The sequence below is a fragment of the Pseudophryne corroboree genome, chromosome 8 (genome assembly GCF_028390025.1).
Source record: "Pseudophryne corroboree isolate aPseCor3 chromosome 8, aPseCor3.hap2, whole genome shotgun sequence".
NCBI classification, from domain to species: domain Eukaryota; kingdom Metazoa; phylum Chordata; class Amphibia; order Anura; family Myobatrachidae; genus Pseudophryne; species Pseudophryne corroboree.
The window spans coordinates 106594968-106612004 of record NC_086451.1 but is presented as its reverse complement, the minus strand read 5'-3'; the positions used below and the strand labels follow the sequence as shown (position 1 = coordinate 106612004).

Here is a 17037-nt window from a genome sequence, read left to right as displayed (position 1 = left end):
GAAGGTGAGCACTGTGCAGCCACCACAGGAGAGAGACCCTGGCCCTGGGGGACAGGCTTATTTTCTGATGCATTTGTAAATTGGACCCCGACCATTTGTATAAAAGGTCCCACTGAAATGTCCTCGCATGGAACCTGACGAAGGGGATGGCCTTGTAGGCCGCCACCATTTTTCCATTTTTCCCAGTACTCGAGTGCATTGATGGACTTACACTCTTTTTGGTTTTAGCAGGTCCCTGACCATGTTCTGGAGTTCCTGGGCTTTTTCCTCTGGGAGAAAAACCCTCTTCTGTTCCGTGTCCAGAATCATGCCTAAGAAAGATAGCCGAGTCGTTGGAATAAACTGTGACTTTGGTAGATTTAGAATCCAGCCGTGCTGCTGCAGCACTCTCAAGGAGAGCGACACGCTTTTCAGCAATTGATCTCTCGATCTCGCTTTTATCAGGAGATCGTCCAAGTACGGGATAATTGTGACTCCCTGCCTGCGCAGGAGCACCATCATTTCCGCCATTTCCTTGGTGAAAATCCTCAGGGCCGTGGAAAGCCCAAACGGCAACGTCTGAAACTGGTAATGACAGTACTGTACAGCGAATCTCAGGTACGCCTGATGAGGGGGATATATGGGGACATGAAGGTATGCATCCTTTATGTCTAGTGACACCATAAAATACCCCCCTTCCAGGCTTGAGGTAACTGCCCGGAGCCATTCCATCTTGAATTTGAACTTTTTCAAGTACAGGTTTAGGGATTTTAGATTCAGAATGGGTCTGACCGAGCCATCCAGTTTCGGGAACACAAACAGGGTTGAATAGTACCCCAACTGGACCCCCTGCAGTTCGCCTATCGCTCGAATCGGTGTGTCGAGGATGCAGTCAACCTGGGCCTGCACTACATTCTACAGCACCTAGACATTCCCGATACCTACACGAGGGTCCTGTTTGTCGATTTCAGCTCGGCCTTCAATACAATCGTCCCCAGCATCCTCCACCCCAAATGACTTCGCCTAGGGGTCCCAGAAGCTACCTGTTCCTGGATAATAGACTTCCTGACAGATAGGACACAGGTGGTGAAAGCGGGGGAATTCACCTCTCAAACGCGGTCCATTAGTACAGGGGCCCCTCAGGGCTGTGTCCTCTCACCCCTGCTCTTCTCCCTGTACACAAATGACTGTACTTCAGAGGCGCAATCAGTAAGGATCATCAAATTCGCCGATGACACCACCGTCATCGGCCTCATCAAGGATGGGGACGAATCGGCCTATAGACGGGAAGTAGACCGGCTGTCCCAGTGGTGCATCCACAACAACCTTGAGCTCAACCCCCTCAAAACTGTCGAGATGATAGTGGACTTCAGGAAGAAGTCATCTAGTGCACCTCCGCTAACGATTGCTGACAGTGTGGTATCGCTAGTGGACTCCTTCAAGTTTCTAGGGACCACAATCTCCAGGGACCTTAAATGGGGGTCCAACGCTGACGCCTCTGTTGGGAAAGCGCAGCAGAGGTTGTTCTTCCTCAGGCAAGTAAGGAAGTTCAACATCCCACAGAAGCTTCTGCTCCTCTTCTACTCCGCGATTGTGGAGTCGGTACTGTGCTCCTCGATACTCGTATGGTACAGCTCCGCCAGCGCGAGGGACAGATGCAGGCTCCAACAGGTGGTCAGAACCGCAGAGAAGATCATCGGGGCCGACCTTCCCTCAGTCCAGGACCTGTACTTGTCCAGAGCTAAAAAGCGGGCAATGAAGATCGTAAAAGACCAGCTACACCCCAGCCACAGCATGTTTAACTTGCTTCCTTCAGGCAGGCGTTACAGGGCTGTCCCCGCCAGATCCACCAGAAGCCTCAAAAGTTTCTTTCCCCAAGCGGTCCGCCTGCTGAACTCCTGAACATTGACTGACTAGACGTAGATGTAACTAACTTGTGTCCCTACGGTATACCTATCTGTGTAACTTTACTTGCCCCCCCCCTTTCACCTGCTTAACTGTTACCTACTTGGCTGTTGTATAGCAAACCGAAGACAAATTCCTAGTATACGCAAGTATACCTGGCCAATAAAGCTGATTCTGATTCCTCTGTTGGACCAGGGGAACCTTGATAATCACTTGCTGTTGATACAGCTTTTGAATTGCAGCTAAAACTATTCCCCTCTCTGGGGGAGAGGCTGGCAAAGCCGATTTGAAAAACCGGCAAGGAGGCATGTCTTCGAATTCCAGCTTGTAGCCTTGGGATACAATTTCCATTGCCCAAGGATCCACGTCTGACTGAACCCAGACGTGGCTGAAGAGTCGAAGATGTGCCCCCACCGGCGCGGACTCCCACAGAGGAGCCCCAGCGTCATGCGGTGGATTTAGTAGAAGCCGGGGAGGACTTCTGCTCATGGGAACTAGCCGTAGCAGGCATTCTTTTCACTCTACCCTTATCTCTGGCGAGGAAGGAAGAACCCCGATCTCTTCTAGACTTATGCGACCGAAAGGACTGCATCTGATATTGTGGTATTTTCTTTTGCTGTGGGGGAACATAAGGTAAAAAAGTAGATTTACCCGCGGTAGCTGTGGAAACCAGGTCCGCGAGACCTTCCCCAAATAAAACCTCACCCTTGTAAGGCAAAACTCCCATATGCCTCTTTGAGTCGGCATCACCCGTCCATTGGCGGATCCACAGGGTTCGCCTAGCAGAAATCGCCATGGCGTTGGCTCTAGAACCTAGCAGTCCAACGTCTCTCTGAGCGTCTCTCATATAGAAGACTGCGTCTCTAATGTGAGCTAAGGTCAATAAAATGGTATCCCTATCTAGGGTATCAATGTCAACTGACAAGGTATCTACCCAAGCTGCTACAGCGCTACAAACCCAAGCCGACGCTATTGCCGGTCTGAGCAAGGCACCCGTATGCGTATAAATTGATTTAAGGTAGTCTCCTGTCTGCGATCAGCAGGACCCTTGAGGGCTGCCGTGTCCGGGGATGGTAGCGCCACCTTTTTGGACAAGCGCGTTAAAGCCTTGTCCACCTTGGGTGAGGATTCCCACCGTAACCTGTCCTGTGCCGGGAAAGGATACGCCATAAGAATTCTCTTGGGAATCTGCAGTTTCTTGTCTGGAGTTTCCCAAGCTTTTTCAAATAACTCATTCAGCTCATGAGATGGGGGAAAAGTCACCTCAGGTTTTTTTTCCCTTAAACATGCATACCCTCGTGTCAGGGACAGAGGGGTCATCTGTGATATGCAAAACATCTTTTATTGCAATAATCATATAATGAATACTTTATGGCCACCATTGGGTGTAACCTTGCATCATCGTAGTCGACACTGGAGTCAGAATCCGTGTCGGTATCAGTGTCTGCTACTTGGGACAGTGGACGTTTCTGAGACCCCGAAGGTCCCTGTGACACAGTCAAAGCCATGGATTGACTCCCTGTTTTATCACTGGACTCTGCTTTGTCCAATCTCTTATGTAATAAAGACACATTTGCGTTTAAAACATTCCACATATCCAAACAATCAGGTGTAGGCGTTGCCGACGGAGACACCACAATCATCAGCTCCACCTCCTCCCTAGAAGAGCCTTCCGCTTCAGACATGCCGACACACACGTACTGACACCCCCACACACTCAGGGATATATCTATATGGAGACAGTCCCCCAATAAGGCCCTTTGGAGAGACAGAGAGAATGCCAGCACACACCCAGCGCCACCGGACACTGGAATAAAATCCCAGTCAGTACAGCGCTTATATATATATATATATATATATATATATATATACATATATATATATATATACACATACATATATATATATATATATATATAATACTCACTGCGCCAATTAATGTGCCCCCCCCCCCTCTGTTTTGCCCTCTGGAACCGTGTTCAGCAGGGCAGAGTCCGGGGAGCCAGCTTCTCTGCAGTGTGCTGTGGAGAAAATGGCGCTGGTTAGTGCTGGAGAATCAAGCACCACCCCCTCAGCGGCGGGCTTCGGTCCCGCTCAAATTATTTATAATGGTGGGTTTTTTTTAATATACCGCCTCCGCAGTATATATTGCCTATGCCAGTGTCCCTTGAGGTTAATATTGCTGCCCAGGGCGCCCCCCCTGCGCCCTGCACCCTTACAGTGCCCGCTGTGTGTGTAACGTGTGGGAGCAATGGCGCGCAGCGTTACCGCTGCGTGTTACCTCAGTGAAGATCTGAAGTCTTCTGCCGCCTTTGAAGTCTTCTTTTCTTCTCAATACTCACCCGGCTTCTATCTTCCGTTTCTGTGAGGAGGACGGCGGCCCCGCTCTGGGATGAACGGCGAGGATGAGACCTGCGTTCCGACCCTCTGGAGCTAATGGTGTCCAGTAGCCTAAGAAGCAGAGCCTATCATCTAAGTAGGTCTGCTTCTCTCTCCTCAGTCCCACGATGCAGGGAGCCTGTTGCCAGCAGTGCTCCCTGAAAATAAAAAACCTAACAAAAAGTCTTTTTCAGAGAAACTCAGTAGAGCTCCCCTGTAATGCACCCAGTCTCCTCTGGGCACAGGATCTAACTGAGGTCTGGAGGAGGGGCATAGAGGGAGGAGCCAGTGCACACCCATCTAAAGTCTTTAGAGTGCCCATGTCTCCTGTGGAGCCCGTCTATACCCCATGGTCCTTACGGAGTCCCCAGCATCCTCTAGGATGTAAGAGAAAAATAGCTGTTTTCGGGGATGCCCATATACAGTATGTGGCGAGAAGATGATGGTATGTGTGCAGTCATACAGTGGGGATGCAGCTAATTTCCCGACAGTCGGGATCCCGGGGGTTGAAAAATCGACACCAGAATCCCAACAACAGTCAAAATGCCGGCGGTAGAAATCCCGACTGCTGCCCAATATTCCCACTAGGGTGGTGGTCCATGCCACCATCGGAGGGGGAATATAATGGTGAGGTGAGCAAAGCTTGCCACAGGGGCCGTGAGGGAACACACTGCACTCGATGTCGGGATTTTGACAGTCGGGATTCCCAACTGACGGGAAATCCTACTGAATCCATACAGTGACTCCGGACATGATCTGGCCCCTCCGCCTCAATTCCTAGCCCTACTGTGTGGCTAAACTGGAATGTAATCTAAAATGGCAAAACCAGTACAAGGGGAACCAGCATCAAACACAATCAGTGACTAGGAGAGGGCATCAATGCTTTACGAATAAAAGTAAGCAGGGTAATTATGCAGCTGGTCTCAAGTATGACCGTCATTGGACACCACATTGGCCAGTTACTTTTCTTATGCTATTTTACAGGTATTCTGACACATTTTATGCAGCCATATATACCTCCCATCTAGTGGCAGACTGGGCGAGATTGCATTCAGTGAAGAAATGAATGACAGTAGTTACATAGTACAAATGAAAGGAAAATCATCAGTGAGCTTTATTACACTCCGTGGCCTTGGCATACTTTCACAGCAACAAAGTTATCCATTGTCAAATGTTCGGCACACAGGGTTGTAAACGCCATTGTGTATATAAAATTGCCTCCCCTTGGTTTTGTTTTAGAAGTTCTGGGATATTACAAGGTGCTAAAATGCTTTCATTCATACGCTGCAAAATCTACAATAAAGCCTTTTAAGGATTTTGCTCTGCCCTCCACATTCAAATCCTGTGAAAGGACCACTGCAGCCTGCACCAAATTAGGTGCATATATAGGTCTTGCCAGTGGCGGAACTAGCGAGCGGTGGGCCCATGTGCGACAAAATGCTTTGGGCCCCCCTCCCATCCAAGTCCCCTGGAGAGGATCTGGTGAGGGGGACCTGCTCAGGGCCAGAGAAATGGATACCTAAGCAACAGTGCCGTAATTAGTAAATTTAGTGCTGTGTGCAAGAAACGGCATCGGAGCCCCACCCCTCTATGTAAAACAGGGGCAGTGTGCGCCGTAGGCACGCGGGGAAAAATAGGGGTGTGGCTTCATGGGGAAGGGGTGTGGCCACAAAATAATAGCAATTCATATAACGGTGCACAGTAGTCTCCATTATTCAAATTACGCCGCACGGTAGCACCACTACACCAGGTAGAGCCCCTTTTACACCTTACGGCGAATAGATTCCCCTTTTTACACATTACGGCAGACAGCGTCAACCTTTTACACATTACGGCAGACAGCGTCCCCCTTTTTACACATTACGGCAGACAGCGTCCCCTTTTTACACATTACGGTAGACAGCGTTCCCTTTTTACACATTACGGCAGACAGCGTACCCTTTTTTACACATTACGGCAGACAGCGTCCCCTTTTTTTTTTTTTTTTTACACATTACGGCAAACAGCGTTCCCTTTTTTACACATTACGGCAAACAGCGGCCCCTTTTTTACACATTACGGCAGACAGCATCTCCTTTTTACACATTACGGCAGACAGCGTTCCCTTTTTACACATTACGGCAGACAGCGTCCCCTTTTTTACACATTACGGCAAACAGCGTCCCCTTTTTTATACGATAGATAGATAGAATAGATATACTTACCGTTTCCGCTGGCTCAGGCTCCTCGTGCAGCTTCTGGCAGGGGAGAAGAAGGAGGAGGGAGGGGGACTCGGGAGCCGCAGCAGAACAGTGTAATTGGTGGAGGCGCTGCTGCTGCGTTCCCTCACCTTTACCATAGGCTGCCCTCCGCCGCTGTGAATGCTGGGAAGCGCATCCCAGCATTCACAGAAACTCTGTACACTAACAGGCCCAGTTTTTTACCTAATTTTCCCTGAATATCATGTAGAAATGTCATTTTTGTATGTAAGTAACTAGATTATTTACCAGATTCTGAACACAAGAATTAATCACAGATCTCCCCTGGCATCAAACTAAAGGTGCAGACTGCACTCCTTAGACTTGCAGACATATGGGGTGTACAGCGTGTGTACAGGCACACCCCTTAACCTACAGAAAACTCTACTTAAAGCATGTCCTTCACGTATCTCAGCCGACTCAGGCTGGAGTAGTTTCACATCGACCATCTTGGATTCAAGGCTGCCTCTTCCCTGGAAGCTGGCTTAGAAGTGGGGAGGAGACAACAGCAGTGCCTGATGCTGGTCTCCCAGATGATTAGTCTATTGCCCCAGGAGCCGCCTGTGCACACCTATGCCGCAGACCCCATTTTTCATCAGTGGGGATTGCGGTCTGGCCCAATTTGTCAAGCTCTGAGCTAGGCCTTGTTAGCCAATTGCATCTTAAGAAAAACATTGATAAATAATGTGCATGAATTGGCCACTGGAATCAACCACTGATCGTGAGAAAATGAAGAGATGAGTGCTATACTACACAGTATTCTATACAACGGTCCTAATATGACAAGCACACCTGTGGCAGAGAACAAAGTAGTTTCAGCATAGTACAAAGCAGTTGTCTCTGCAATATGTTGGCCCACAGACTCTTAACATCTTCACTTCTGTAATACTGATGTACCCTACAAACCTTTGTGACAGCAGTTTCTGAAGGAGCTGCAGTATGACCTGTGCTTATAGTTATAATGCAGGAAAGCTGTCTCAAAAACACACCTGATGAAACGTGTCAGGTTGGAATACGTTACCAAGTGACTTAGCTTTACACAGATTAGTTTCCTCTCAGCTACACTGTAATCTTGTTAGCACGTCTACACAACAGTGACTTAACTCCCTGACTGCCAAGGCCACAGTCAACAACTTTGGAAGTCATTTACCAAGTGAAAACTGATGACTGCACAGCACAAGAATAGCTGACACATGGTTTATAGAGAAAGATGGAGGTGTTTCCAGAGGTGCAAAATATTGCACAAGCGAAGGTGAGGAGTTCAGCAGAATTAGGGCATTGACTGTAAAGTGTGGAGAGGAGCAGGTACCGAACCTTTAGCTATAAGTACAGAAATCAGATTTATTTTAGCGGAGCTAGGGGGTATATCTACTAAACGTTGACTTTCATCTTTTTTAAATCAAATTTCATGTTTCATGTTTTTTTTTTTAAATCGAATTTCAAATCAATGAAAATCGATCTAAATCAATGTTAGGTTTCCATGGCTAAAACACACATTTACTAATGTTTAAAACTGAATGTAAAAAAATCATCTGTTCGCAAATTTAAATTAATCAAAATTGAAGGAAACACATTTCCAGTGCATTACGAACAACAGAATAAGCTTCACGCACAAACCTACCACATGTGGTAAAAACAGTACACATTTCTCCCTCACTTTTATTATTGAGCCATAAATGAGGCTACACTACGACATAAGGGCTAACTTAACATATTGGCACACTGGGCAGCTGCCCACAACCCCACAATTCTAATTCTAGGGACCTTCGAGATGGGAAGGGCCAGAGGCATCTGCCACTGGGATGGTGCCTCTAGAGCTTCTTGGGAGGCTGGTAGAGAATGCTGCCAGTCTGCTCTGATTGTGAATTACTCAGTCAGAGCAGCCAGGAAGAATTCCCTACCTGCCTCCCAGCCTGCAGCCAGATAGTGAATGGCTGTGAGCATGCTGATTGGTGGATTGCTGGAGCTAGTCACCAGAGTACTGACAGCTACTCCTTGTATGGAAGCATGTGGAGAGACAGGGGCTGCAGGAGGGGTAAGTTATGATTTTTTGACATTAATTCCAATGAATGGGTGGGTAGGGGCCCCAGTTCGTCGCATTACACATGGCCTAAAATGTTGTTAAGACACGACAGCCCTGTATGAGATAAGTGGACAGGTGTAGTGAAATGAAAGTGTCAGGAAGTCAGTTGCAATGACATTTACACTTTGGCACAGTGCAACTCTGAAGATTATTGCGCCTCTCTGAACACATAAGCAAAGTTTTCATTTGTGGAGAGATCTCCAGAGAGAGAGATCTGTAGACCTTCTAGATGCACCAACTCAAAATCAAGATATTTGTTCTGTATGGATGACTTCATGTACATTATGCTGCATGGATAACTTCCTTGAAGTTCTCATTGAGTAAAATATTGTGTTATTATGCTGCCTACTGTCACATGAAATAAAATAAATTGGGTTAACATTTATTGTTATTATTATTATTAGGCTACCAGATGTCATTACTATATTGTTTAAAATGGGAGGGTATCGGGATCCTGACGCTTGGGATGCCAGTAGTCAAAATATTGACAGCAGTATCCCAACGCTGAGGATCCCAACACCTAGCAGGTAAGTATGTAAAATCTAATGCCTAACCTCCCTAACCCTCCTTACCAGCAGCCTGACCCTAACCCTCCCCTTCCCAGACACAGTTTACCTCTGAGCGGTGCTGGTAATCGTTCATTCAGGATCCCGACGTTCAAGATTTCAGCACCATCATTGATATCCATGTCGAGATCCTGGCATCGCGAGAGCCGATTGAAAAGTAATGAGACTGGCTCTGTTTTTCTGACCCATAGGTAGACGGGGCAAGGCTATGTTGGTTATTGAGATGCTCATACATCGATGTGTCTGAACCTGCAGCTGGACTGCCATATTGTTCTTTGTTTGGTCACAGCAAGTAGAAGATCTTCGTGCTTTTTGTCATGGTGGATGAGAAAGACATGTCTATGAGATTACGTAGGAGATGTGTGATTTAATTTTTTGTTAAGCTTGGAAAAAGTGGAAATGAAACTCATGAAATGCTGCACCAAGCATACTGTGGAGAAACAATTAGTCATGCTGCAGTATTTCGATGCATTTTCAGTTCCTTTGTCACAATATGCTGAACCCGTTTGAATGAGATGCCGAGTGAAGCTGAAAGTTCACGTAAAGTTACTCTTCTGTCATTTTGCAACATCTCTGCAGTTTTGGCAATGTTGACATCTGTAACCGCAGTGGATGGTCTCCCAGAACTTGCGTTGTCAGTCACTCATGTATTACCATCTTTGAAGTGCTTTCACCAGTGAAATACTGCAGCACAGCTAATTGTTTCTCCACCGTATGCTTGCTGTAACATTTCACGAGTTTCATTACCACATTTTCCAAGTTTAATACAAAATTCAATCACACATCTCTGACATAGGGGTATATTCAATTAAGGTCGAAACTGCCGTCTTGTCGAAAAGACGTCAGTTTTCGACTTTTTCAGGTCGGAAGGGGTTCCAACCTATTCAGTCCCGAGCATTATTATTCTTCAAGTCGGGGGAATTCGACTTGTCGAATAGTACGTGAATCGGCGGTATAGCTGCCGATTTGCGTACTTCTGCGGGAAACCGGGCCAAATTCGACAGGTTTTGGCCCTGTTTCCGACCATCTAAGTCGAATTAAGATGTGGGACCTGAGAGGAGGAGAGGGGGAGAGCCTCGGGCAGACGAGGGAGAGCAGTGGGGAGACAGGGGATAGCAGTGCTACAGCACTGCGCTGCAGGAGGATGTGTAATAGCCGCCACTCACGGCAGCGTCCACCCGGCTCCAGCAAGTGAGGTCCCGCTTGCTGGAGCCGAGTGGACGCTGCCGTGAGGTCTGGCGGCGGTGCCACATCCTCCTGCAGCGCTGCTGTCCACAGTCTGCCCGTGGCTCTCCCCCCTCTCCCCCCCTTATCTCAATTCGACTTTTTTAAAGTCGAATTGAGATGTGCTTTGAATAGCCCTTGTTGGATCCATTTTGACAAATGCATGTCGGAATGGATCCGACCCTAATCGAATATACCCCATAATCTCACAGACACATCTTTCTCAACCGCCATGAAGAAATGTATGAAGATACTTCACTCGCTGTAATCAAACAATTAACAATATGGCAGTACAACCGCAGGTTCAGACACATCGATGTATGAGCATCTCAATAACCAGCATAGCTTTGCCGTGTCTACTTATGGGACAGAAAAACAGTGACAGTCTTATTACTGTTCAATCTGCCCTACATTATATATATATATATAGATATATATATATATATATATATATAGAGAGAGAGAGAGAGAGAGAGAGAGAGAGAGATACACGTATATACATACACATAAATACAGAAACACACACACACACACACACACACACACACACACACACACACACACACACACACACACACACTATAGTATTCATCTACCAATTATGCATTATTTGCCAGACTCCCCTTATGCTGCCTTCATTTTGTATTTTTGCTTTGCAGACCCTAAATGGAAAAGCATGACCAGTTCAGCATATCTAATTCCTTATCTTTAAAAAGTTCAAGTAATGACATAAAACAGCCTGTCAGAGGGTGTAAAGCAGGCACATTCTGTTCACATAGCAGACTGCAGACTTACTGTAGCAATATAGGACAGAATGTTTAGTGCAGTGCAACTACAAAGGGGCATATACTGTAGATCATGAAACAATCGTGCAATGAGAATTTTTAATTTTCAATTCTCATTGTATTCTCTCACAATTTTTTTTCAGTATTCATTATGCCCCATGAGAAAATTATCACTTCCAAAAAACTGGTCTATTTGGGAATACCCCCCCCCCCCCCCCCCCGCCGAAAAGGGCAGCGTCTTATTGCCCCTGGCTGCAGTAAGGGTCAATGCAACCGCACCACACCCGGGCTCCTAACCAGCTGTCCAAAGGCACTCCCCCCCACTACACAAGCTCCTGTGTAAATGGCAGCCTGTACAGGAATTTGGGGGCTGTTCGAAGTCTTTCTTTTAAACTCTGAAAATGAACCATTTTCAGAATTTGATAAATGTTACAATTTCTACATGCCCTTGGGAGTGTAGAAATTATGCCAGTGTAGGTATGATTAATACGTCCCATAGTGTGGTATTAAAGATCTACAGTTATTAGATAGACAAGTGGTTCCCAAACTGTGTCCTGTGGTACCCTGGGGTGTCTCAGGGTGCCCTAGGTTAGTGGTCCAGGACCAATACAAATTATTTATGGTCAATGTAACATGTAAAACCAGTGCTTGTGGTTTCCAATCATAAAATATGTGGCCAAACAAGTGAATCCTGTCCCTCACCACATAACTGACCCTACCCTAAGGATGACATATTAACAACATTTACTTAATTTCATATATTTTTTCTGAATTTCTCAATAAGAAAATTCTGTCCATGGGGTGCCATGAAAAAAATTCTGATGTACTAAGGCGCCGTGATTCAAAAAAGTTTGGGAACCACTGAGATCGTCAATTGATCGAGTGGGTCAAATGGTTGACAGGTAAAAGGTAGACATTACAAAAGGTCAACACGGCCAAAAGGCTGACATGGAAACGGTCGACACAAAAAACAAGCTTATGATTTTTTTGTATCATTTTGTATATTTCATCACCTGTGACCCCAATTAGCGGGCTCGGTTAGTTCTCCATGCTTCAGGCAAAGGTTACTATTAGTAAACCAAGCAAAAGTTGGGTGAAAAAAAAAAAAAGTGAAAATACCATTGCCATAATGACCTTTTCAACCTGTCGACCATTTAACTGTCTAGCTAGACAGTGTCTTATCCATAGTCCGGAACCCGACTGTACTAGAAAAATAGTTGTGTTGGGAAACTGTAGCTATCAGATATACTGTATATTGAATCCAGCTCATCCTCACATGCCTCCCAACTAACTTGATTTGGATGGGACAATTTCAAAAAAAGGAACCTTTGTCCCAACTGCAGAGACTGTTGGAATGTGTGTCCAACACACAAGAGCATACACCTGCCACTGGAGTGCACAGCAATCACATCGTGTTTTAGTCGATTTATTCCCTCTTCCAAATGTTATTAGGCTTTGGGGAAGCAGTCAGGATCCTGGCTGCCGGTATCCCGGCAGTCAGAATACCGCTGCTGGAATACCAACCTTATTCTGAATGCCGACACCACCATCCAGAATGGGTGCACCATCCCGGCACCGGAATACTATCATCCGGGATCCCGAACGAGGACAGATCGCGGCGCACCACAGGTGGGGAAGGGGGGGGTGGGGTGGGGTTAGGCAGCGGAGAGTGTGTGTGTGTGAGGGGGGTTAGGCACCCCCCTCGGAAGGTTAGGGTTAGGATGCGGGGGGGTGGGGGGATCGTTTGGGCAGCGGAGACATGGGGTTAGGTTTAGGCACCTCCTGGGGGTGGTTAGGGTTAAGCACCAAGGGGGAAGGTTAGGGTTAGGCTGCGGGTAGGGAGGGTTAGGGTTAGAGGGTTGGGGAGAGAGGAGAACACCCCTTGCTCACTCGTTGGCTTCTTCCACATTGGGATCCCAGCGTTGGTATTTAGAGTGCCAGGATCTCATACCAATCCCAGGCTTTGATTTGATTTATTTTACATCCTTCAATAAAACCAATTATTTACAGCTTATTGGTTCCCATTCAGCATGAACATTCATGCTTAAACACAGGTGGCTTAATTAGTACCTACATACAGTATTCTGATTTAACCATCTGTGCTGAAGGCTGGATATCCTTAAAACCTGCACTGTTAGTGTGCCTTGAGGACTGAGGTTGGGAATGCCTGATATACAGTATCCAGCAGAATTGGCAATTAAGCAACTTCCTTTTCTGCTATCTGGTCTCCCTGGCTGTCCTTCCATAATGCTCCTCTCCCCATGACACTAGGGCTCTAGTGTAGTGACATTTCTCTGACGTCCTAGTGGATGCTGGGTACGCCGTAAGGACCATGGGGAATAGACGGGCTCCGCAGGAGACTGGGCACTCTAAAAGAAAGATTAGGTACTATCTGGTGTGCACTGGCTCCTCCCTCTATGCCCCTCCTCCAGACCGCAGTTAGAATCTGTGCCCGGCCCGAGCTGGTTGCACACTAGGGGCTCTCCTGAGCTTCTAGTAAAGAAAGTATTTGTTAGGTTTTTTATTTTCAGTGAGATCTGCTGGCAACAGACTCACTGCTACGAGGGACTGAGGGGAGAGAAGCGAACCTACCTGCTTGCAGCTAGCTTGGGCTTCTAAGGCTACTGGACACCATTAGCTCCAGAGGGATCGAACACTGGGCCCGTCCACGATCGTCCGGTCCCGAAGCCGCGCTGCCGTCCCCCTTGCAGAGCCAGAAGCAAGAAGAACATCCTGAAAATCGGCGGCTGAAGACTTCGGTCTTCATTAAGGTAGCGCACAGCACTGCATCTGTGCGCCATTGCTCCCTATGCACACCACACACTCCGGTCACTGATGGGTGCAGGGCGCTGGGGTGGAAGGGGGGGGGGGGGGGACGCCCTGGGCTGCAATTAGAGTACCTTCTATGGCAAAAAGCACATAATATAGTCCAATAAACTATATATGTGCAAAATCCCCCGCCATAATATATATATAAGAGCGGGAGAAGTCGGCCGAGAAGGGGGCGGGGCTATCTCCCTCAGCACACTGGCGCCATTTCCTCTTCACAGCTCCGCTGGAAGACTGCTCCCCAGGCTCTCCCCTGCAGTTTCCAGGCTCAAAGGGAAAAAAAAGAGAGGCGGGGCACTAAATTTAGGCGCAAATTGTATATGTAAAGCAGCTATAGGGAAAAATCACTTTGTGTTAGTGTACATCCCTGATTATATAGCGCTGTGGTGTGTGCTGGCATACTCTCTCTCTGTCTCCCCAAAGGACTTTGTGGGGTCCTGTCCTCAGTCAGAGCATTCCCTGTGTGTGTGTGCGGTGTGTCGGTACGGCTGTGTCGACATGTTTGATGAGGACGCTTACGTGGAGGCGGAGCAGGTGCCGATAAGTGTGATGTCGCCCCCTGGGGGGCCGACACCTGAGTGGATGGATATGTGGAAGGTATTAACCGACAGTGTCAACTCCTTACATAAAAGGTTCGATGACGCAGCTTTGGGACAGCCGGCATCTCAGCCCGCGCCTGCCCAGGCATCTCAGAGGCCGTCAGGGGCTCAAAAACGCCCGCTACCTCAGATGGCTGACACAGATGTCGACACGGAGTCTGACTCCAGTGTCGACAAGGATGAGACAAATATACAATCCACTAGGGCCATCCGATGTATGATTACGGCAATGAAAAATGTGTTGCACATTTCTGACATTAACCCGGTTACCACAAAAAAGGGTATTATGTTTGGGGAGAAAAAGCAGCCAGTGACTTTTCCCCCATCTGATGAGTTAAACGAATTGTGTGAAGAAGCGTGGGGTTCCCCAGATAAGAAACTAGTAATTTCTAAGCGGTTACTAATGGCGTACCCTTTCCCGCCAACGGATAGGTTACGCTGGGAGACATCCCCTAAGGTGGACAAAGCGCTCACACGCTTATCAAAAAAGGTGGCACTGCCGTCTCAGGATACGGCCGCCTTAAAGGAGCCTGCAGATAGAAAGCAGGAGGCTATCCTGAAGTCTGTGTATACACACTCAGGTACTATACTGAGACCTGCTATTGCTTCAGCATGGATGTGTAGTGCTGCAGCAGCATGGTCTGATTCCCTGTCAGATAACATTGATTCCCTTGACAGGGATACTATTTTGCTAACTATAGAGCATATTAAAGACGTAGTCTTATATATGAGAGATGCACAGAGGGACATTTGCCGGCTGGCATCTAGAATTAATGCAATGTCCATTTCTGCCAGGAGAGTATTATGGACTCGGCAGTGGACAGGTGATGCTGATTCTAAAAGGCACATGGAAGTTTTGCCTTATAAGGGTGAGGAATTGTTTGGGGACGGTCTCTCAGACCTCGTGTCCATAGCAACAGCTGGGAAGTCGACTTTTTTACCTCAGGTCCCCTCACAGCCTAAGAAAGCACCGTATTATCAAGTACAGTCCTTTCGGCCTCAGAAAGGCAAGCGGGTCAGAGGCGCGTCCTTTCTGCCCAGAGGCAGGGGTAGAGGGAAAAAGCTGCACCAGACAGCCAGTTCCCAGGAACAAATATCCTCCCCTGCTTCCACTAAGTCCACCGCATGACGCTGGGGCTCCACAGGTGGAGCCAGGTGCGGTGGGGGCCCGTCTCCGGAACTTCAGCGACCAGTGGGTTCGCTCACAGGTGGATCTCTGGGTTCTACAGGTATCTCAGGGATACAAGCTGGAGTTCGAGACGTCTCCCCCTCGCCGTTACCTCAAATCAGCCTTGCCTGCTACTCCCAAGGAAAGGGAGGTAGTACTGGCGGCAATTCACAAGCTGTACCTCCAGCAGGTGATAATCAAAGTTCCTCTCCTTCAACAGGGACGAGGTTACTATTCCACAATGTTTGTGATACCGAAACCAGACGGTTCGGTGAGACCCATTCTAAATTTGAAATCCTTGAACACTTATATAAGGAAGTTCAAGTTCAAAATAAAATCGCTCAGGGCGGTTATTGCAAGCCTGGAAGAGGGGGATATTATGGTTTCACTGGACATCATGGATGCTTACCTACATGTCCCCATTTACCCACCTCACCAGGAGTACCTCAAGGTTGTGGTACAGAACTGCCATTACCAATTCCAGACGTTGCCGTTTGGTCTGCCCACGGCACCGAGGGTGTGTTCCAAGGTAATGGCCAAAATGATGATACTCCTTCGAAAGAAGGGAGTTATAATTATCCCGTACTTGGACGATCTCCTTATAAAGGCGAGGTCCAAGGAGCAGTCGTTGATCGGAGTAGCACTATCTCAGGAAGTGCTGCAACAGCACGGCTGGATTCTGAATATCCCAAAGTCGCAGCTGGTTCCTACGACGCGTCTGCGGATATTGGGCATGTTTTTGGACACAGAACAGTAGAAGGTGTTTCTCCCGGAGGAGAAGGCCAAGGAGTTGTCATCTCTGGTCAGAGACATCCTGCAACCAAAACAGGTGTCGGTGCATCATTGCACGCGAATCCTGGAAAAGATGGTAGCTTCTTTCGAAGCAATTCCCTTCGGCAGGTTCCATGCAAGGAACTTTCAGTGGGACCTGTTAGACAAGTGAGGATCGCATCTTCAGATGCATCGGCTGATCACCCTGTCCCCGAGGGCCAGGGTGTCTCTGCTGTGGTGGCTGCAGAGTGCTCATCTTCTCGAGGGCCGCAGATTCGGCATTCAGGACTGGGTCCTGGTGACCACGGATGCAAGCCTCCGAGGTTGAGGAACAGTCACTCAGGGAAGAAACTTCCAAGGACAATGGTCGAGTCAGGAGACTTCCCTACACATAAATATTCTGGACCTAAGGGCCATTTACAATGCCCTAAGGCAAGCAGAACCCCTGCTTCAAAACCAGCCGGTGCGGATTCAGTCAGACAACATCACGGCTGTCGCCCATGTAAACCGAC

General features: G+C 47.7%; 1 protein-coding gene across 1 annotated transcript in view; it reads right to left on the bottom strand.

The window, feature by feature from the left end:
• CRB2 (crumbs cell polarity complex component 2) overlaps nucleotides 1-9271 on the bottom strand; it is a 298555-nt gene extending 289284 nt beyond the window's left edge. The window contains exon 1 of the mRNA XM_063938516.1: nucleotides 9199-9271. Coding sequence (XP_063794586.1) covers nucleotides 9199-9271 — 73 coding nt within the window. The remainder of the gene's footprint in view (nucleotides 1-9198) is intronic.
• Between the last annotated feature and the right edge of the window lie 7766 nt (nucleotides 9272-17037).